The 23649-nt window shown below is 34.8% G+C and overlaps 3 protein-coding genes across 5 annotated transcripts in view; 1 reads left to right on the top strand and 2 right to left on the bottom strand.

Annotated features, from left to right (window-relative positions):
- LOC129002325 (selenocysteine lyase-like) overlaps nucleotides 1–18491 on the bottom strand; it is a 40439-nt gene extending 21948 nt beyond the window's left edge. For all 3 annotated transcript variants that reach the window (XM_054430040.1, XM_054430041.1, XM_054430042.1), the window contains exon 1: nucleotides 18223–18491. The gene's annotated coding sequence lies outside the window, so the exon portion shown is untranslated. The remainder of the gene's footprint in view (nucleotides 1–18222) is intronic.
- LOC129002326 (uncharacterized) lies at nucleotides 46–22750 on the top strand. Its single transcript, XM_054430043.1, has 6 exons — nucleotides 46–144; nucleotides 13056–13149; nucleotides 14034–14136; nucleotides 14761–14840; nucleotides 21024–21110; nucleotides 22453–22750. The coding sequence occupies exons 1-6, from the start codon at nucleotides 88–90 to the stop codon at nucleotides 22647–22649; spliced, it is 618 nt and encodes a 205-aa protein (XP_054286018.1). The 5' UTR covers nucleotides 46–87; the 3' UTR covers nucleotides 22650–22750.
- Nucleotides 4772–6925, bottom strand: LOC129002324 (venom carboxylesterase-6-like). The gene has a single exon (XM_054430039.1). The coding sequence runs from the start codon at nucleotides 6713–6715 to the stop codon at nucleotides 4877–4879; it is 1839 nt and encodes a 612-aa protein (XP_054286014.1). The 5' UTR covers nucleotides 6716–6925; the 3' UTR covers nucleotides 4772–4876.
- Nucleotides 22751–23649: the final 899 nt, after the last annotated feature.

Below are 23649 nucleotides of genomic sequence, written 5' to 3'. Positions count from 1 at the left end.
TTTACATAAATGAACCAAAGATAAATTTACAGGATGGCAGTTCTATTTGTATTCCTGCAACTTCTGATTTCCTCCATAGCAGCATCCATGGGTGATTACACACCTTGTGCTAAAATAGAGGCAATGCAGCAAGTAGCTTCCACGGTAACTCTGTTACTCTTATCAAATAATAAGTCCTAGCAATACACACTATTATAACTTAAGCAGTGTGAATTTTAAATATTCATATTCAAATATCTTTATTCATCATAACTCATGTGGTACAGTGAATAGTGTCTAAATACATAAAATAAAAATACTATTTCTATTTCTGGAAGGTGGAAAACTCATCAAAAGAATATAATGCTAAATTTATTATATGCACTTTTTTAAATTTTGATAGGTCCTTTTCCTTTTTTATGAATTTAGGAACAAATTGTAGAAAAACTTTAGGTAAGAGGGTTTTTTTTTTCAAAAAGATTTAATTTGAGGCTGGACAAACTCCCTTCTTCTCCTGAAATTTTAAGAATTTAATAAATTTATTACTTTCTCTAATTCATTTTTTTTATAAGAATTGTTTTATTATAAATATATTGCCCACAAACTTTAAAAATTTGTAATTTCTTAAGCATTCTTTTATAATTCTGATAGTCTCTATTCGCTGCTTCAGAATGCTCTCCTTATTTCATTTTTTTGATAACCCATATAATGCTAAACCAAATGAAAGATGAGTGTAAATGTGAGCAAAATTTATATCTAATATAATATAAATACCTCGTCACAGCTCTGAAGTTGCTGTAGATTACAGCTGTTTCGGCATCAAAATGCCATCCTCAGATATACATACATCCACCTGAATTGGCGTCGTTAAACTGTGTTGACGCCAATTCAGGTGGATGTATGTATATCTGAGGATGGCATTTTGATGCCGAAACAGCTGTAATGTACAGAAACTTCAGAGCTGTGACGAGGTATTTATATTATATTAGTCATCAATTCAGCTCAGTGGCTAAACCATGTCTATTGAAAATTTATATACTTTTTAGGGTTTTCAATTTACAATAAAAAGACATTTTTGATAATGCAAAAACTCCGGAGTTCATTTTGATTAAAACTTTCTGCGTCTGTTTATCCCAATTCAATAATATTCATCTATTGTTAAACCCAGAAAATTGATTTGATTATCCTTTTGAATGTTATTTGAGTTGTAAGTTATTATTATGATTGTAGATATAGTTTCCAATATTCTCTAATCCTACAAATGTAAAAATTGCTGTTTCTTCTGAAGAGTAAGATGATACAATTAAATTGGAATCATCAACATAAATAAATAATTTCAGAATTTTGCTTGTATGTTAAAGTATTTTCCATGTCCTTAAGATAACACAAATAAAGGAAAGATCCCAAAATTGAACCTTGTGTCACCCCAAATTTAATTGGTTGATAAGTTGATGATGATTTGATAATTAATTCTATTACAATTTGTCAAATGGGTAATTTCCACAAATTAAGAGCTATTTTTCAAATAGTAAGAAAACCAATTAAGAGCTCTTTTATAATATATTCCAATAATTATTAGTTTTTCTAGTAATTTACTATTTTTTACACTATCAAACGCTTCTACAAATATGCTTATTGTATAATTTCCTTTGGCGACTGATTCAATAAAAAAAAAAAAAATACCCCCGCCGCAGCAAACCTGCCGACTAAGCGAATTTCCATTTGTCTGAATTGATTTTCAGTTAAATATATTTTAATAACATTAGGTTTAACGAGTACCTAGGTTTGCTGCTACAACGAAACTAATAAAGTGTGTTTTTGAGTAAAATATTGATAGCTTAGTACAAAATAAATAAATTTGCCAAGTTTGATCAAAATATATTCATAAACAAGCAAACTACAACATTTGACAATATTCTCCATAAAAATAACATGGGAATTTTAAATTTACAATTTTTTTAATTTTCTCCGTTACTAATAATCGAACAAAAATACTTTTATATACTAAATTATTTGTTTTTTTTAAGCTCTTTAAAAAGGTCTAAAGAGAAATTGGGAAATTTTGTGTTTTGAGGGTCAAAAGTGAGAAAAACCAATTTTTACCCCATAAAACCCCCCATAAAGCCCCGTTCCCATGGTCCGATCGTGCTGGTTTGCGAACTCATTCAAGTTTATCCCGCTTTACACCTTTAAACCAAATTTCATCAAAATCGGACAAAAATTACTCAAGTTATCGCGTTCACGGACGTATATATATATAAGTCTATATATATATATATATATACATATATAAAAATTTGAACGAATAGTGTTTTTGGCCTCTGGGGACATCAAAATGAAAAAGTAAATCGGTCCCGGGTCTAGGTCTTACCGTGCTACCTACGGTAATAGCTACTTCCCTATAGGGAAATTCGCTAAAAACAAAAAAAAAACAATTGTGCTTACAACTGATCTTCCATTCCGGAATCCATGCTGATTTTTATCCAAAATATTACATTTTTCCAAAAACTCTGATAGTTGTAAGTAGACGACTTTTTTGTAAACTTTAGAAATAGAAGAAAGAACAGATACTGGGTGATGTTTGGAAATATTTTCTGTGTCATTTTTTGTGTAAAGGAATTATTTTTGCCTGCTTTAATATGTTAGTAAAAATGCCTGATACAAGCAGAGAATTGATTATATGACATACAAATTTGCTTATGTACGTTTTTGCAGCCTTTATTATTGTTACAGGAATTTCATAATGCCCAATAGTGTTTATTTTTTAAAGATTGAATGATTTTTTCCACCTCTCTTTCAGTGATCGGTTTCAGCTCAAATTTTGGCTTTACAAACAAGTAATCGATAAAATCAGCTTTCACATTAGTCGTCTCATTTTGATTGTTACAATTTAAATTTAAATCTGTATATTTTTTTATTATTTCTTGTCATTTTACCCAACTATACTAACGTTAGTTATTAAACATGTCACTTGTTATTTTGTTATTATTTTGCATAATAACCTAAATTTCTTAGATGACGGGTTATAAATACTTTAACACGTTCACTGCTAAAGGAAATTATAAAATCGAATCGTATTGCTAAAAAACTTAATTGTTGTATAACATTCCTTTTTGTGTCCTTATTGAAATACAATATTATTTAATACAATCGGAAGTGAATATGACGACAACAAGTGACGTCATACTTATAAGAAGGGAAGGTTATGGGTAATATGGTCATCAGGAGCCAGAGTCAGAAAAAAAAATGGAAATGCCACTGAATACATTATATATGTCACTAAAAATATATGTTCTTAAGATATATGTAGTAATTATCATAAAAATAATCAACATAAAATAGTTCCTATATCAATTGATTGGAATTGATTATGACTTCATAATGTGATGTCATATACATGGGTCAGTGCTGACCCATCAAGAACCAGAGTAAAAAAAATTGAAATATTTAACAAAGATGAAAGATACAGTATAAAAGATTTGAAATATTAATATTATTGAAATAAAATAGTTTAAAAGGTAATTGAAATATAATATGAAGTCATGAAGCACACAAAAGTAGCACAGCAAGGGGCGTTCACAGTAACGTGGGTCAGTACCAACCTAGCCGCCTCTATGGTAGCGAGACGCGGGAACCAACTCAATGGTGAACAAAGCAAGTCACACACTACACGCTAACATGCTATAGGTCCACCTTCGGCCGACGCAAGGCTCGTACTGGAGCAACAGATTGATGCACTGCAGTGTGGGTTAGTACTGACCCACCCGCAGCGAATGTGTTAAAACAGATAAAATACTTCATCACTGCATCCAAAATGTAATTAACACATTATTCTAAATATAACCAACACAAAATTTCCATTATTTTTTTTAACTAGAGTCGTGTTACTTAAATATTTTTACGTACGACCGTTTTTTAAAGTACGGTAGTTGTTTCAGTTCAGTTCTTAGAATTGAAAGGTTTCTCATTACAGCATTGTTTACTTTCATAACAGCATAGTTTTACTCATAACAACATGGGTAACAGACCAATGAGGTTCAAGGATTGAGAGAGAAGAAGTAAAATTGTAATGATTCGAACTTCAACTAATCAGCTGTTCAAACCAATTTAATTGTTGATTGGTGCAATTCTTGTTTGGTACGATGTTTCGCATCACTGTCAGTGACAATGAGAGGTTATAAACGAAAACATAACCTCTCTTAGAAGTTATGAGTAGTGATTTTTTGTAATTAAAACACTGTTGTAGGTAAAGTAGTGTACGAAACTCTCATAAATAGTGTTAACGACGCTCGCAGAAGTTTTTGAGGCACTCGCCAAGGCTCATACCTTAAATTTATTACTCATGTCGTAAACACTATCTTTACCCAATTGTTGCGTAAACTACTATAGTAATTACAATTAATGTTTTAATTAGTTTACATAGTGGCAGATTTACAATAATGGAGTAGGTCTGTGGAAGGGTAATTGAGTTTTATGTGTTCTGTAAGATGTGATTTTTGTGTTATTCATTAAAAATAAATTGAAATTTTAAAGATATTAGAAGATTTAAAATAATTTGTAATTTGTTCTTGAAATGTACCATGCAACATAAAATGTTATTGCACAGTAGGCAATAACAGATTTTTTTAAATTTACAGATATACATTTTCATGCTAAAAATATCTTGTAATAAAGAAATTACATTTAATTTTTAAAATAACTTACTTCTTCAGGTTTTCAAACCATCTATTTAAAGCTAAACCACCAAAGACTATTCTTTTAAAATAAAATGTTCTAATAAAATACAATAATGGTAATTGTGCAACAGAATTTAATCAGAGAAAATGTGTTAAAACTTGCAACAATTGTCTGAATGCTAGAGAATTAAAAGATTAGAATTCTTAAACTCACACAAGAACTATTTACCAGTTTTTTTCTTACTGCTCCTTTTTATTCTCTTTTTCAAGATGTTAGCAAAAACTTTCATTCGCTGAATCCTAGCAATGATCACTTGTATTTTAAGTTCATCAATGCTGGGAAACCAATTATTTTTCTGTTGATCTTGAAAATATTTCGGAACATGTAAATCACCCGAGATGTGAAGCTCTTTGAGAGGCAAACTGTCCCAGAAGATTCTCTCACTTATCTCTGATCTGGACATTGATTTTGGTATCTTGTCGTCGATAAGCAAATAGTCGATATTGCCAATATAAGTTATGCCACTAGATACTGGGGGCCATTGAACACCAGTGCCTGTATCAGGTATTCCACTTTTTATAAAACTAATCCACGTCTTCACCATTATGTTGTGTACATCCAAGTCTTTGTGAGGATCAAACCTCCCCATCTTCAAAAGATAAATCAAATCGTCAATGTGACATACGCCTACATTTGACTTTGACCTTCTTAAATATTTGGAAAAACTTTGTTTACCTTTGTAACCAAATATGTACATATAGACAGGAGCTCTCGAGGCGGCGGCGTGCAGCCTTACAGAATGCTCTATTGAGTTCATATACAAACGGTCACTGATGATTCTAATAATTTCATTAAGCGTTTCAGAAGAAATCTTCTTATCCCCCAGGTAGTGTTTTCTAACCTTGTCACTTATATCTGGTAGATCACTTTCATCAGCATATTCCTTGAGTTGAAGTAAATAGGGAGATATTAGGCTCCAGTTTTGATCCAATTCTTGCATTTTACTGTCATGGTCAATAAAATCATCAGCATGAAAGAGTCCCTCGGCTGTAGTAGCACTGACCAGCCACGGAGCGCTCTTTATTTTACCTTTCCTCAGAAGATGGAAAGGATTTTCATCTAAAAAGGGTTTAGGACTTCCTTTCTCAACGACTGGTCCAAAGTATTCGTATGTGTTGAAATCTCCCCATGGACGATTTTGAGATACAAGTTTTCCATTGAGTTCATAGGCAGGAATTTTAGTTAGGCAGTCAACTATTTTTTGAGTGCTCTTCTCCTTTTCACAATCGGGAAACAGACTGGCCAAGTTTTCAAAGCCTTCACTGGCTTTCCAGGTCTTTGTAAGTTTGCTCAGGGCCACTCCACTCATTGAGATTCCTTTTGAGAACAAATGTCTCGACAACGGAGCCATATAGTGAAGATGCACACCCACTCCTCCTGCTGACATTCCCGCCAGCACAATATTGTTACGGTTTCCTCCGAAGCTTTTAATGTTTCTATTTATCCATTCCAAAGCAACAACTTGGTCTTTCAACCCCATATTTCCTGGAACCACTTCATCACCTGTGCTCAAAAAGCCAAAAGGCCCCAAACGATAATTTATGGAGACAAAAACAAGTTTCTTTTCATGGTTGTAAATGTACTCAGGCGTCTGTGGATGTCCCGATCCATATTGAAATGCACCTCCATGGATAAAAACAAGAACATCATAACCGGCACTACTATCTAATGTAGTTGTATAAATGTTTAAAGTCAAGCAATCTTCCTGGCCTATAACTTTGTTTGCAGATTTTAAAAACTGAACACATCTTGTTTTCTTATTTTGTGTAGCTTCAAAAAGATTTCCAGAGTAAGATTTTGTTAGAGGCACTGGATCTTTAAATCTCAGATCACCCACGGGCTGTTTAGCATAAGGAATACCTGAAAACACATACAACAGAGTTCCTCTGATGGTGATCTCTTCTCCTCTGATGTTTCCAAGTTCAGTTGAAACAGTTTGTCCGGAAACAAAAGCAATATCCAACACAAATAATGTTAAAACACTGTTCGTTAAAAACATTTGTAGAGTCTTCAAAGTATATACTAGTAAAAACTATTAAGGACCAAATGCGAGTAAGAAACCATTACACTATTTTAAAAAGCTAGTTACTTAACTCTTGAATCAAACTGATTTAAAGGTACGGGTAGATATTAACAATATCTATATATATAGATATGGGTTATAGATATGGGGTTATATTGGTAGGTAACAATATGGGACCTCTGCTAAGCTTAGGCAACAAATGCCTAATCAAATAACAGTTGTTCAAATCAATTACTTTGTGCCATGTGTTGGCCTACAGTAAGCCTTTTATTCATTTTGCTTAACAATACAACCATATTCTCAGCTACTGTGCATCGCAGGGAAAATCTACGCATACTGTTAGAAATATGTTTGCCTGTAGATTATCAATCAATTATCGTGCAGAATCCCTTTATAAAATCAAATAGGCTCAAAAATAAGCACATAAAATTAATTAATTATTTTTTTTAATTAACATGAGCTTTATGGGTTACCATGTTGTTGACGAAATAACAACAAAATATAAAAAGAAAATGAAAACAAATGGAAGAAATTCCAATCACATGTTTTATTTACAGTGTGGGGTGAAAATAAGTTTACACAATACATACTTTTGGTCGACCTCTAGTCTTACGTATATTAAAAAAACTTTGCAAAGTGTATGACAACTTGTAACAGGTTCTCTCACTTTTTATTGTGACGTAATGTATAATCTTGACTAATTTCTTTGTATTACAATTAATTTTTATTTTTACTTTTTTAGAATGAATCTAAACCTATGTAGGCTAGTTTGATTGTCTGATCTCAGGGGTGTTTGGGTTCGTGTGAGCTGAATAGGTAATTAAATGAACCTGTTTATATAAATATAATATACACATTTAATTAACCCCTTTCAATAAAAAACAATAAGCTATTTGACATTCGATAAAGTTACTTAAGTGACACTGTTACATTAATTAAATTAACTGCTGATTCAACATTATACTTCTGACAATAATAACAACAAATTCTCACAGGATGTTTTGATAGCCTATTTAAAAAGGAAAGATACAACCACGGATTAAAATTTACTAAGTTACATTTACTTAAATAGTACTCATCTTAAGTCTCAGCAGTGAGTGTGGGTGACGATCCATCCACCACTAGGCACCATCATGGCGTAGGGAGTCGAGATGTCCTCCTGAGAAGTGAGGTGCAGCAACTTCCTTCCCTTGTAGACATCGCCTAAATCGCACCGTAACTAGATGGATACTTCTTGATGTATGCTCACGGGGACGTAATATAAGTAGGTTAAAGACATTGTGATTGACGATTCATCTGACAGTCCTCATTGAACAAAACTTCCCTCACCGAATAATGGCGATGTCACCTATCTGGTGGCTAGCTGACGAACGAATACCGAATAACCTCCCTCGCTACTCGATTTTAGTTCTACTCCCCCCGTTAGGAGCGCTGCCCGACGGAAACGGAAACCAACCCGAAGGCTCTCGAAGCTTCTACATCGTTATAGATCTTTCTGGAACAGGACACGGAAGTTACCCAGAGTGCTCTGAAACCTTCTAGAATGTTCTCGGACAATCTGGAAGGTCGTTCAACCCCCCCTCTTTGTATTTGAACTTGTTGGCAGTTTCTTCCGAATTTGAATTTGAATTAACATTATTCTTCTTCCCCTTTAATTAATTAATTAATTTTTTTTTTATATGCATCAACCCATTACAAACTAGCCTGACCATAGTGACTACTGGACCGAATTACACGCGGTTGGTACCAAATGAAAGATATTTTCCTGTAGATTTTAGAGAAGTTTGCACAATACATACTTTTGGTGGAGATTTTTACTACGGGGCAAGCTCTAGATAATTACTAAAAATGTTTAGTATTTATTGAAGTTTTAAAATGGACTTAGTCTGAAACATGTAACTTGAAGAAAAAATATATTAATGACACGGAGATCAGTTGTTTTTAATATACTACCTAAACCATATTCAGTAAGTTAACCAAATTTTTAGAAAGAAATTTAAATAATTACAGTCACTTACATTATATATAGCATATGGCAACCAAATGCAATGATTGAGTCAGTATTAAACAATCACGAACCAACAGGCCTTGCAGATACAACTTTTAAGATGACATGGCAAAGAAGTTTTAACCGACTAAACATTGTTGTCGTGGTCTCAAAGCTATTGATTTGAATAAAATTAGTTGCTTTTAATTATTAGTTGGCTAATAACAATCTATATTTATAAAAGAGGAAGTTTGTATGTATATATACAGGGTGAATAAAAAGTCAAGACCTCCCCTCTAATATTTTTTCAAGTAAATATACCGAGATATCCTTTTGGTGGTCTTGCAATCTTAGCAGGAAGTTTCATTTTATGATTTTGAAATTTTTGAGTGTCCCCCCAAAAGGAGGGATTTAGGGGGCAACTTAAATATTTTAAATGTAAACCCCCTTCAAGTGACACCTCATTTTGAAGTGTTTACAAAAACTTAAAGAATAGTGAAAACTAGAGGTCGCTATCTCTTCTCTATCCAAAATGGTAGCCCGTCAAATGTTGTGGAAAATCAATGGTAAAATTGGTTGGTAATGGTAATATTGGCAACAATTTTGGATAGAGAAGAGATAACGAACTATGGTTTTCTCCATTCTTTAAGTTTTTGTAAACACTTCAAAATGAGGTGTCACTTGAAGGGGGTAACATTTAAAATATTTGAGTTGCCCCCTAAATCCCCCCTTTTGGGGGGAACTTGTTAATACATAATTTTAAGTATTAACTTAAAATATTACAGGGTGTCTACTACATTCTGGATAAAAAATTCATGGACAATTCCCGTACATTTAAGGACACTTTGCCGTAACCTTTGTCGGTGTCATTAGGCCTACCGGTACCGAATAATTTTCCCGATTTGTCAAACTGTATTAATCTTGTTATTCACTGTAGTTGTACCAGAAAGAAAAGTAAATAATAATAGATAAGAGTTAAAAATTACAAAATAGAAATTTATTGAAAGTAAACAAACATAGGCCTACCTATACTTTAGGTAAAGCCTTGAAAGCAACCAGATCTATTCAGTTGGGTGCGAATATTGAAGGACAAATCAATGTACTGGCTTTTGCTGATGATGTAGCCTTATTGGCTGAAAAGAAAAATGACCTAAAAGTATTAGCTGAAGCCTTCATAACAGAAGCAGGAAAGGTAGGGTTACAAGTGAATGAAGATAAAACAAAATTTATAAAGATAGGAAGGCAGGCAGAACATGTGACCTCAACACTGGAATGTTTGAGTTATAAATTTTCTGTCACAGAAGAATTTAAATATTTGGGTGTGATAATAAACAGCCAGAATAAGATGGATCAGGAAATACAAGCTAGATTGAATGGAGCTGATAGATGCTATTGGAGCTTATCAAAACTTTTGAAAAGCAGACTCCTGTCAAGAAACACCAAGGTTCGAATATATCTGGCAATAATCCAACCTGTTCTTCTCTATGGTTCGGAAGTATGGACCCTCACAAAGAACATAGAGAGAAAATTAATAACTTTTGAGAATAAAATACTGAGGAGAATATACGGACCAACTTTGGAAGATGGGGCGTGGAGGATTAGAAAGAATAAAGAGTTAAGGGACCTTTATAAAAGACCTGATATTGTAGCTTTAATTAGAAGTAGGAGAGTCAGATGGCTTGGGCATGTTAGAAAAAGAGAAGAAGGCAGCAGTATAAGAAGAGTGTGGAGGGGAAAGCCTGAAGGAAGACGCCCACTGGGGAGACCGAGATTTAGATGGGATGACCAGGTTGCTGAAGACATCGGAAGACTGGGCGCAGAGTTGGACGAGGCAGAATATAGAGAAAGATGGAGGCATCTTGTTGGCGAGGCCAAAAATCTCCTTGGATTTGTGTGGCCACAGGAGTAAGTAAGAGTAAGTAAGTAAAGCTTTTATAGTGTAACAGAGAAACACAATCATTGTCTCCTGCGATAGCGACAAATATCTCCATCCCACATAAACTTCATAACATAGCTTATCCGATCCAGGCGGATTAATTTGGCATGATTCGCCCTGGCACAACATTAGGTTCTCGACTACTTTTGAAAAAAAATCTTTAATGCAAAATCTTTAATTGTTACTCAATTCTTAGTACAAAATCAAGGTATGGTAAGTGGCTATTAATAAGCAATAAGCACAGAGTAAGATTATTGTATTTTCATTTGTAAAGTTAATATCGACACATAGCAATCATTAGTTGTTTATCTTATAGGCTCAATTACATTTCCTTAATATATTTTACAGCTCTTTCAAGAATCAAAATACCCAGGCCTAAACCTAATTATTTAGGAGGGCCTATATAAACTGAGTAACAAACAATGAGGTTATAATAGCAGCAAAGTTACTATCATCATTCTAGTTCACATAGGATTTTGATTGCTTAAAGCATACAACTCAATAAATAAATATATGGGAAACAAAAAACATTGAAACCTGAATAGCCAACAATATAAGACAAAGATACAGAAAATGCAATGACATAATTTGAAACCAAGCAGGCCTACATAGTGATAAAACATTAATGCAAACAACAATGCTTGTGGTTTTGTCAATTGAAAGATAAAATGTCCATAAAAAGGGGTTAACTTACAAAATAAGACTGTAGATTATTTACATGTTTAATATGAAACCATAAACAGTTTTATGGCACTAGGCACTGGCCGTGGCAAACTGAATCTTCAAGCCGAAAGTGGCGAAAGTACAAGTAAGAAGTGAAATTTAACAGCCATTATAAAGCTATTATTTTCACGATAAAATAGGTTTGGGATCTAATAATAATTACCCTAGTAATAAAAAAAGAAGTTGTAAAGGAATAAAAGTGATACAACTTTTATGAGCTAGCTGCTGAGTCAACAGTTCTTGGAAGTACTTGACTTGACACTTGATTGTCATGATAAAATATTAATGGGTTTGAGATTGTTAATGGGATTTTTATTGCATAATTACTCTAGTAATAAATTATGAAAATGTAAACAAACATCTGATAAACCTTTTATGTGCTCCTAACCAACTAGCGATCAATAAAATTATGGCCCATTAAAAATTTAAGGACATTGTCTGGCATTTAAGGACACTTCCCGTACATTTCATGGCCAGTAAAAATTTAAGTACAATTCCCGGATTTCCCGGTTGGTAGACACTCAAGTTAATACTTTTAGTGATCAGAGGAAATGAAGCGTGTTTATTTACTTCATTCTCATTTATCATCACCTTACACACATACACACACTAATAACTGTGTGCGAAGCAATTGTTTAAAATGTGATGAACTGGGACTACTTCTCAATCTTATTCTATAGGACAGTGACGGGAATAATTACCTCAATTCCAAGGAATACTTCTATTAAATTTCTAAGCCGTTTACCTTTGGTAGGTTGTAGCTTCACAGTTATTCAAATTTGTTTTCGAGGTTTATCGGAATAGGGTGAATTATATGTCAAGTTTGGTGATGAACGTAATCCCGTGAAAAGGCTCAAATTGACACAATCCCTGTCCAGCGGGCACTTTGACGATTTAGAGCCACAAAAAAAGCCCGTTTCTCCCAATCATCAGCCGATTCCGGAATCTCAACAAAATGCATTAAGGTGTAAACGGCGTAGCAGGTGCACAGACAAACAAAGGAAAAGCAAGCGAAGAACGCAAGCAAAAGGTATAAACAAACTCATCCTGAAATACATTTGCCAAAGATTCAATAATGGATGTTGAAACATCTATCAACAATGGCATACAATCCGAAAATAGACTATGAAGGAGATAGCTCGGTGGCGATAGGTACCATGATGTTCAAATAATGTATAAGTACTGCGATGCCTTGAAATGGAAAGAATAATCACCGGGCATGTACTGCAATGGTGGTTAAGTGCAGCTACTACCTTTGCAGCACCTACCTAAACCTTTATTCAGTCTGGTCATGGGCAACCACCCTGAGCATACACACTTTATGGACCCAGTGAGATATTATTATAGCTTCTTTAATATGACATTGATTGGAGCAAAACAGGTTGTAGCTGAATTGTTGACTGAAGGCTGTTGGAACTTAAACACTAATTTATTTAAAATGTCAACCAATCTGAAAGTTTCTGTAACGAAGCACGGGTATTTTGCTAGTAATTTTATAAAAATCAAACAGTAGGGCCTACTTAGCTTGTACAGTACCAATGACTGACGCTTGAATAGTAATGTTTAATAGTAATATTGGATAACAATTTTACTTCAATAAAGTCAACAATAAAATGAAAATAGTTGGAACCAAGGGTTGTGAAATTAAAGTTTTTTATGTTATTATTTAGGCCAGTGGAAGGTGGTACCTAATGGCAGTGAAAAATAAAGACAAAATGAAAGAAAAGGAAACACTGTCAAAACCTGCTGAATGTACTGGATTTAGTGAGTACAAATAACTTTCATTCATACAAATCTAATTATCAAAGATCGGGAAACACAAGTAATTAAATGGGTGGGTATGTGGTTCAATATTGTACAGTTTTGTTGCTATCTTTGGACATTTGAAAGGGGGATAAAATAAACAAATTTGCTGTCATGTTCCCTGAAATTGTAAAGGATGGTCCAGTTACGCATTGAGGATGTGCAAAATATTTAATATTTATATATTTCTAAACAACAATGTTCGAAGAATGTAAGGTTGTTCATTGTACAACATATTTGTAAGAGAATAAATTATTGTATCTAGTTTTTTTAACAGATAGGAATGACCACATTTTACTAGGGCTGTATTTCAGATCCATGCGGCCCCTGGCGGCTCTCACCAAAGAGGCCCCTCTATTTTCTGATTGGGAAGGTTAGAACTTATGAGTTTATAAATAAACGTGGTATTGTTTCAACTTGATGAATTGACCTTTTGTTTCCAACAATCAAAAAAGACCGATCAGAAGAAGACCTAGGAGACTAGCTAATAAATAAGTCTGTTATTTTTTAAATAATACTATTAGGAGTCTTAGGTCCGGGCCAGATATAATTAATTTCTTAATCAATTATCTCAGTATTCATTAGGGAAATACGGCCCTGCATTTAAAAAAAGTGAAAACTAAAACTTTTAAACATTTTACCTCTTTCCTCCCAATCTGAATATCAACAAAAACGTTTTGTAGCCTAACTTACTAAAAATTGAGCCAAGGTTGAGTATAATACAGCTTCCAACAGTCGGACGAGTTTTTTTTTTGGGTTCATGTTTTAATACTTCTTTTTTCTTTCCTTAGTAGTAAAATAAAATAAGTAACAAAAAAACTTAAATCAAAAACATATTTTTACAGATAGAGAATCACCCTGCTCTTGCACCGTTTATGATTTCAACTCTGCAATTGCAGAACCATTCGTTCCTGAGTACAATGTCACTGAAAATTCATACAACATGATGTAAGTATGTTTTTATAATAAAAAAATAACCTGGGCATTTAAATTGTTGATAAGTCCAATTCAAAATGAAACCTCATGCTTTATAAACGTTAAAAACAACATTATCTTCAAACAGATTTTTAAACATCGACCTTTATCTAGACAAAAGTCAGTAGGATTTTAGAAATTTTAGAAATAAATATTTTTTGTTTGTAGCAGTTTCCTTCTCTCTAGTCATATCGTTTTTTTACTCGTTAAACTTCCTGTTACATGGTTTTTATGCATACGGTAAGTAATCTCAAGCCAAACACTGACTCATTGTATATTTTAACCATTTTTTTATTCTACAAAAAAAGAATTGTGACATAGCCAAAGAAGCTTTTTATTGAATGGTTCTCTATTTTGGTTCCAGTAAAATTGAAGCCACATTTTTCTAGTGCAGTGAAATTTCATAGACCTAGTTGAGAACTAAAGCGTTTAGTACAATAGATTTAAAATTACAATTCATAGTGTATTGAACACTGTTACAAACCATATTATGCCTACATAGAAATGGGTACCGGTAGAGATTTGAACATAAAATAAGAGGTAGCCAGCCTACTAAATTTCTAATCTTAAACATACTAATCTAGCGGATTCTTTTAGGTCCGGAAAATATGATGCTCACCAACTTAACATGAAAGTAGTAGACAACTCGTCCAGCATTTTTCATGTTTCTTTAATGGGTAAGACCAACATAAATGTGATGAAATTAGAACTAAATTTTAAGTAGCCACAAAGCATTCTAGTTAATTTAAGTTTCCAATAGACCTGATTGTTTTAAACAAGTTTGACATACGACATTATACAATATTTTTTGTAATCAGAGCTGTTTTGGTAAATTGACCATAGGGAATAAGCTATTACCGTAGGTTTCATGGTAAGACATAGATCCGGACCATATTTACTTCTTCGTGTTGACATCTCCAGAGGCCAAAAACACCATATAAAATAATTTATAAATAAAAAACTTTTTTAAAACAAAACGTTTTTAAACCCACTAAATAGTAGAAAATAGGCCTAATTTATTAATATGTGGAGGGTAAAAATACTTGTAAGATTTAAAACGAAAAACGTGGGGTGCACGCAATAGATAATTTACAATTACCTTCACCTATTGAACTAAAGTATTATGATCAATTGCATGCACCCCACATTTTTCGTTTTAAATCTTACAAGTAGTTATACTCTCCTATAAATTATTTTCTACTTTTTAGTGTGTTTTAAAACGTTTTGTTTTAAAAAAGTTTTTTATTTATAAATTATTTTCTACTTTTTAGTTTTTAATGTGTGCGGATGTTAAATCTATTTCAAGCTATATCAGATTAAACCAGAGTCATGTAGGAAATCTAAGGTTTATTTGAGTTTCTGTTCATATAATTAAGTATTAGATTTAATGTATGGCCTACCTACTAACACAGAAAACGTACTACTATAACCCAGAATGCCAACCGCATGGTAAAAAGCATTAAGTGTTTTGAGAGAGCTTTGCCTGTCAATCCGTAGGCAGCGCCACCAGCGTTGCTATGCTACTGTCCAAATTTGACATGATTACGAGTAGCGGCCTTTGAGTTCTGCCTCCCAGAAGGCAGCGATGTCGGAGTTGAAGCGAGGATTGATTTGAAACGGATGTCACCATTATCATAGACAAAAATAATTAAATATAGACCGTCAGCTGTGCTGCGTTACCAAAGGTTCTGGCGCACACTGCCGGGAGCGCCATGTAGTTATGGCGTACGTGCTATGTAGCTTAGCTACACGGCACTTGCAGGGGTGTGCGCCAGAACCTATGGACTGCAGCACAGCTGACAGTCCTTAAATAAATTCTTTTTGTCATTATATAAGTGTGCATATATAAGTTATGTTAGGTTGGGCTATCATAAATATGTTTGTAGGACTTTCCTTGTTTTGTTACAAAGAATGTTACTTCTCATTTCTAGGGAGACAAAACTAACCTAGTGCACGACAATAAAACACTCAGGATAATGACCCAGCAGATACAGGCGGTGACAGGTGATCCGCGTGGTCAATAACCTGACCTTGGCCTACTTGGAGGGGATTTGGCGGGAGAAAGTATGACTCCATATAGTATCATTCAATTCATAAAAAAACTTGGAAAGTCCTACAAACATATTTATGATAACCCAACCTAACATGATCGCCACAGCACACTTTATTAGGGTGGCCTCCGGATAATAACAAAGTACCCAACAAATATTCAAAGCTTCAGTACTACCTATTTTAGTAAAAGTTACAACGGTATTAAATTATATGAATCACGAACCACGGACGGGCGATAAGACAGGTCACATTGTGCTCGAGCTGATGAGTGTGTGTGCGTTGACGAATGGTCACCTAATTTTAATCCTTTGGCGTCCACAAAGCCCCTGTCACAGTATAAGTAGGCCTAACTGGCGTCGTCCTGTAATCCAGCTACTAGGAGGTCACGAATTGTGGATATTTATAGGCATGCACTGTGGATGCAATACTCCCTGGTGTGGATTAATGTCCACACGAGGCAGAAATGTGGTTCGGATTCCACTATAAACTTTAGGTCCCTTAGTTGCCATTAGCTGTATGGGCTATTTTTAACAGCTGTGTCTAAGGAATGTCGGCCTTAGTCACTAAGAAGACTACAAGATCGCGCCACTCATCCAACACTCATCTCCATTCGTACTCGGCTTAAAATACCTACTTAATATGATCGCCATTTAATAAGAAAGTATTTAACCCTCCGAGTGTCCATAGTTTAGGCCTTAATGTCCACCTTTTTTTGGCGCATTTGCAAGGTTTTATTAAAACTCTCTTTTATTAAAACTTCTACAATGGCTTAGAGTCACCCGCAATGCTATCATCATGCGGCAGTACATAAGTAGCCAGCGCGGTCGCTTTTCCGGTGATATTTTACTTAATAGTGGTCCGATCGTAATAAAACTTACATATTCTTGTCCAGGAGGAAATTCCGCTCAATTTGAGTACCCACAACATGGGTTATGGGCAAAAAATTATTTTTCCCGTTTTTCCCATTTTCCGGGAAAACGGGACGTTTCCGCAAAAAATGAATATCATTTTTGGAATCAGCATTAAAAAACGAACAGATTAAAAAAAAAAATAATTTTTAGAGCGTTGACTGGAGGTCGACATAATTACCAATAGCGCTTAGAGACAGACCTCTGGAGAAAGCTTAGAATATTACGGAAAGAACGATACCTAACTCGATCCAGTTCAATCCGATTCAGTCAGTCATAGAGCCTTCGCCGTAAACGATGTTTGTGCGTCTTAAACTAGACGCGTGACCCTACACAAAGTGTGTTGTGCGTCTATTTTTTGACGCGTGACCCTCGGAGGGTTAAGAATAGGGTAAGTAGGTATTAACTAGGCCTCTTAATTAAATGGGGTAGGTATACCTTATAGCTTCTTAACTGGGCTGGGCTACCCTAATTCGATTGAAACTATCGTTTCGATAAGTAAACCTTCATTAAATTTTTTCAATATTAGGCAGTTTGGTCAGTTAGGTTAGGTTGTAACAATTAAGATACATTTTAATTAATTGATAAAGGGAGTTTAAAATGTGGATTAAGTTATTAATTGACATTTTCAATCGATGTTAGGATTTCCCAGTTAAGAAACTGTGCCCCTTACGGGTTCCTTAATGTTAATAATAGGGCGGATGAAGTTAAATTAGGAGCCGAAGTACCGTACCTACCAGACTATAATTTAAGCAAGTAAAACAATTGATAAAGCACGTCATTATAAAATTAATTGGGTACAGTTTCTTAACTGGGCTATGCTAATAAGTTATTGATTGAAACTATCGATTTGATTAGTAAACCTTCATGCGATTTTTTTCACCATCAGCTGGTTAGGTTAGGTTATGATAGTTTAATTTTATAATAAATAGGCTATAATATTTAAAAATATCGATTATTAATCAATATTTTCAATTCTATAAGTTAGTTTCAATGGATATTAGCATAGACCAGTAAAGAAACTGTACCCAATTAATTTTCTGAAAGAGACTAACTATTATAATACCAGTTACAAGAACTAAAAAAAATATTAACTTACCAAAATACATTTACGTTTGTGAGTAGGGCTGTGGTAACTTAAACGTGGTTATGGTTAATGTAAGTTACTATCCTAGGCCTATTACAAAACAATTACTAAAAAAATAGATTTATCACAGAACAAAACTGAAATTGTATAAAGTAAAGATCACAGAGTTTTGATGTTTTTGTTTGTGGGATGGGAAATGCTGAGATGACAAGACGTAAACAATACGAACAATGGGATGGATGACAACTAATTATTGACAACGACACAACGACAAAAGACAAGAAATCCCCACAATCACAACACAACCACAACACAACACAACACAATCAAAAATTCAAGCAGTTAGCTAGCAGCATAGCTCAGTGGCTAGCAGAGGCAGAAGTAACAAAACAATATTTTTCCTACATTGCTTAGTTCTGTTTGAACCATGCAGCTGCGTAGGTTGAATTAAAATTGAAATAAAATCAATTTACCCGTATCAATAAAACATAATTCAAAGTAAGTTCAATCATAGATAAAACATAGTATGGGAGTATTACTCCCTTAGTAGATTTCTCATCATAATGGAACAGCTGAAGACAATTTTATTGTTAGTTCTGTACGGTTTATGTAGAGGTCGTGTTTTGTTTACAATTTGTTTTCCATTAATACAGTCATTTAAACCCTCGTTTAACCAAATAATACGATCTAATCATAAACAATAAACTGTCCCCTAGTTATTTAACCAAACAGTAAAGCACAAATCAAGAAATTAACCCTAAAATAATACAAACAAAATTTCGTCGACACTAGCGCCCAGTGTGGCGTACATGAACTAGACATAAAAAACGAGCTTCAAAATTTACAATGGGATGAGAAGTCTACTGTTCAATATTATACACTTGCAATAGGTATACTGTAAGAATTAATACCTACATAAAATTAGATCAACTCTATTAACAAGATTGAATCAATCAATTATTGAGATGGGGACGCCACATAGGTTCGTATTTTAACCCAAATATGAGTGAAGGATGAGTGTAGAATGGTGTGTGATGACCTGTGTAGCTTTGTTACTGACTAAGATCAGCGGTTTCATTAGTCAGGATCATTTATTTAAAGCCCAATGATCAGGAACAGCTGGGTCCAGTTTCGAACCATCAAAAAGCTACTGACTTTTCTCAGGATCGAACCGGCGACCTTTTGATTACTAGGCGAGCACTATAACCACTCAGCTATCCAGCCAATTAATCCTTCAAAACCGATAATAGTGTATATTTTCACGTTACTAGTCCTGAAAATAAGTGTTTACCGGATGAGTGTGGTCGTTCCCGTGCGAGACGAAGTCGAGTACGGGATTACCATTCATACGGGTCCGGTAAACACATTTTGGACGAGTGACGTACGATAGTTTCCGCTATAGGCGCTATATACTACTATATAAATCCGTTCAAATCTTTATATATTACCACCAACTAAAGGACTAAAAATCACTAGTAATTTTGTTATAACCACTCATTGCCACCCAAATACAATATAATCAGCTGATTGGTGTCCGGTAAAACTCATTGATTACAGTACAGTAGTACGCAATGAAACCCCATTTGATTAAGCTGGCGGCAAACAGCTGTTTTCTGGACCAAGGCCTTGCATGGGAAGTTCGTCAAAATAGTGTAGTGTGGCGTAATAGCTATTTACGTTACAAAAGTGTAGTAAGAGCGTTTTACTTACTTACTTTCCGTGTCCGGAAATCAGACTTCGCTTTTCCAAAAATTAGCTACCGATATGGCTTTGTCATTCGCCTGTAATAGATCATCTAATCTGGTCTAGGCGTTCATTTTCCGAAGTCTTCCGGTTGTAGAAGGATTTGCCGTATCAGCGTTTCCCGGGGTGCGCCCGATTGTATAATGTCGTTTTTACATCACGCAGGTGAATGTTGTGCAACGAGCGAGTTGCATAATTCACCTAAGTGATGTAAACACGCTCTTGCGCAACGTGTAACGTAACCAAGAGCTTAACTTAACCAATCAATAGTTTTATTATACTTATGAAGTCAAACGGGGTGAAGCCCGTGGGTAACAGCTACCGTAGTTTAAGTAATGTTCCATTTTGAGCCCAGTCGGTTCAGTAGTTTTTGAGTTTATCTCATACAATCAAACACGCATATAGACAGACAGACACCACCCCTTCTTTATAATATAGTATAGATAGATAGATAGATAAATGTTTGTGAGGAATTTTTTTTCTCTACATCACTTAATTAACTGGGTTACACCGGCAACGGCGGCAACGCAGCGAGTGCGTCTTGGGTGGACGGCGGACGCCTATGGTGCACTAACTACTCGACACGTGCCAGTACGGTATACATGGGGATCGAGCTGGTGTATTGGTTAGAGCGCGGGACTTCAGTCCCTGATGAGGTTCCGGGTTAAAATCCCGCAAAGTCACCAATGGATTTTATCTAAGTGATAATGCCACAACCTCTAGGTCCAGCCTGAAGTAATGTGAAAATCAATCCCAGGCTCGTGCCTAGCGTCCTAGGACAAAAAAGGTATACATCTGTGAATACTGAATAGATCAACATCAAGAACAAAAGGCAACAAACCCAATAAAAAGTTAACAATAAAGTACCTATCTGCCATTTTGTAGGCCATGTAGGGTATTATTAGTTTAAAAATGTCTAGGAGTTAGCTTCCTTTCTTTGGCTGAGAACCTTATTTGTAAACGTACATCCATGACTTAATTCGTCTTGAATACAAATTGATCCTTCTAAACAGGGACCTCTTTAGTTTGATTGCATTGCATCCATGCATAATCTTATAACAAACTTTTAGGTGCAGAAAACACAACGATGACAGTAAGAATCCTTGGATCTGATGACTATCAAAGTTTCATGATTGTACATATCTGTGTGGGAGAAGGTGAGTACAATTAAATTGTATAATTTTGTAAGTAGGAAACCGCACTTCAAAAGGTTGATCCTGCGCAAAATGACAGTTATTGTTCAAAGATTTCTTGAATCCGCCATTTTGAATCTTTGAACGACTGCCATTTTTTACTCAGGCATTCTTTTGAGCTTGAATTTACGGCATCGTAATCTACTAGTAAAGACCTTTAATTTTATGTGCATATCGACCTATGCTTACGTCAACAATTTTCTTCCGATCCCTAGGGCTGTGCCCCCTGAGGAGTAAGCGTATAATAACAATGTAAATTAAATGAATCTTTGAACAACTGTCATTTTGCGCAGGATCAACCTTTTGAAGTGCGGTTTGCGGCATTGTATTCTACTAAAAAAGACCTTTAATTTGATGTGCATATTGACCTATGCTTCCATTTAAGATTTTCTTCCGACTCCTTGTGGGCCGTCCCCCTGAAGAGTTATTGGATCACTGAATATGTGTTAAAATAGAGTTTTATGCCCTGTAACGTTGTACCAAGTATTGTAGCTCTATCTGCATTATTTTTAAAATATTTAACTGTCCAGGGACTTTTTTACCACCCTGTATATCATATCCATTATTTTGCCTCTAGTGAAGACGAGTGCTGACATGTTGACAAAAAAAGCATATCAATTATTATTCATTTGACGTGTTTGTGACATTGTGTATTTCAAGATCCATTTGCCAACACAATGACATTCAGAAAATGTTCTTCTACTGAATTTAGAAAAAATGGTTCATGCGCTGTCTTACCTCAAAGATTATGGACAAGTCATTAGATAGATAATTTAGTATGAAGCAAAAAATCTAGGTGGGGGGCAGTATTAGTAATGACAATCTCCATATTATGCAGGGAGTCCTTCTAGAAACCCGTGTTAAACATCTATCGCTGTTGTAAAATACAAGAAAATTTAAAGTTTCAACAATGAGACTGTATAACTGAGGAATGCTTAACTCTACTGCTTGTCGGAAGAGCTTTTGATTATCCACATACTTACTTACTGCCGTGGCTCTTGGTACTCAAGGAGGTACAGACTGCACGATCCACTGCTTCATCCTCCCTTCTTCCCATTCTTCTCAGGTCTCTTCTCACTTGATCTCTCCACCTCAACTTGGGCCTTCCAGGAGGTCTTCAACCCTCAGGGTTGTTGTTTAGGATGTTTCTCAATAAGTAGCCCTCTTCCTTTTTTAACACAAGGCCCGCCCATCTCAATCTCCTACTTCTCACCTCAGCCACAATATCATATTGATTATCCACATATACAAATTAAATTAAATTAACACATGACATTAATATACAAGTTATCCTAAAATGTTATAGATCCGGATGCAAACATGGACATGTGGTTTTTATCTCGAAGCCCTTCCATGTCTGACACAATTGTGGATGAGTTGAAACGGGTTCTGGCACGTTACGACATGACTGTGGATGATATGAGGGTCGTTGTGCAATCAGACTGTGTCTACCCTCCAGGCCAGACGCAGAAGTCTAGGAGGGACAAGTTCAGAGTTTTTTAGGATGACATTTGTGCAAGTCCTAAAAGGTTGACTCTATGTCACAAAATTGTAGACAATTAGATCTATTTTAGAACCTGTACGTAGAGAAGAGGCTTGTTAAAGATTGTGTACATAATAATATGAAGTATGTTATGTTAGTGTTTATGAAATAAATATTATTTTAGCAATTGAATTATGGCTAATCTAATTTCCTTATACACATTTCTTTGCATGGGAAGACTAAACCAGGGTGTGTGGAATAGTAATACTAGTATATTGTTGTGGTAGACTCTTAGACTAGAGTGTATGAAGCATTTACTTTGGATACTGAAGTCGACATCGCATCCTTAAGATCTCTAATAGACCACATATGGTATAGCTCATGACACGTAAGCTGACACTTGACCGATCGCTACTAGCACAGACTACTCTATAGTACACACACAGCACAGGTTTCTCTATAGTATATAGAGTAATTAATGTTTACTCTATAGTCTGTGCTACTAGCATCTACAGTAGTTAAAAAAAAATGCCGTCATAGGGTTTGCGTCAACTGTCCTTGTGACCCTCGTCAAGGCGCTCAAGTGCGTGAAACACGGGGAGTCAACTCCAAGAGTCAGCGGAAATGTTTGCAGTCCAGTCTTTTCCTTACCTCTACAATGAATACATGTATTCATTGCCCAAGTGCTAGCTTAATTACATGTCTTGAGCTATACACATGCTCACTAGCAAAGTGTATTAAGTACATCTGACAATGTACTAGTAGCAAGCTAAATAGCTTTAGATTCTAATATTAAGAGCTATTAAATTAGCATGGTCTGATTGAAGCACAAGATAAAATTCATGACACACAGAAAGAGGGTATTTTTCTCTTGTTCTTCCAGTTTGGCACGCCTAAATAAACATTTTAAGTGATAAATAGGTATTTTACAACAGCAGTTCAAAAGTGGCTCAGTTGAACTAAGTACTAAGTTTTCTATTATAGAACAGGCAGCAGAATTCCATAGGATTGGGGAATGGA

This window comes from Macrosteles quadrilineatus, unplaced genomic scaffold (assembly GCF_028750875.1).
Source record: "Macrosteles quadrilineatus isolate MER2022 unplaced genomic scaffold, UCM_ALF_1.0 Scaffold_9__3_contigs__length_116548681, whole genome shotgun sequence".
NCBI classification, from domain to species: Eukaryota; Metazoa; Arthropoda; class Insecta; order Hemiptera; family Cicadellidae; genus Macrosteles; species Macrosteles quadrilineatus.
This window is presented reverse-complemented; position numbering and strand designations above follow the sequence as displayed.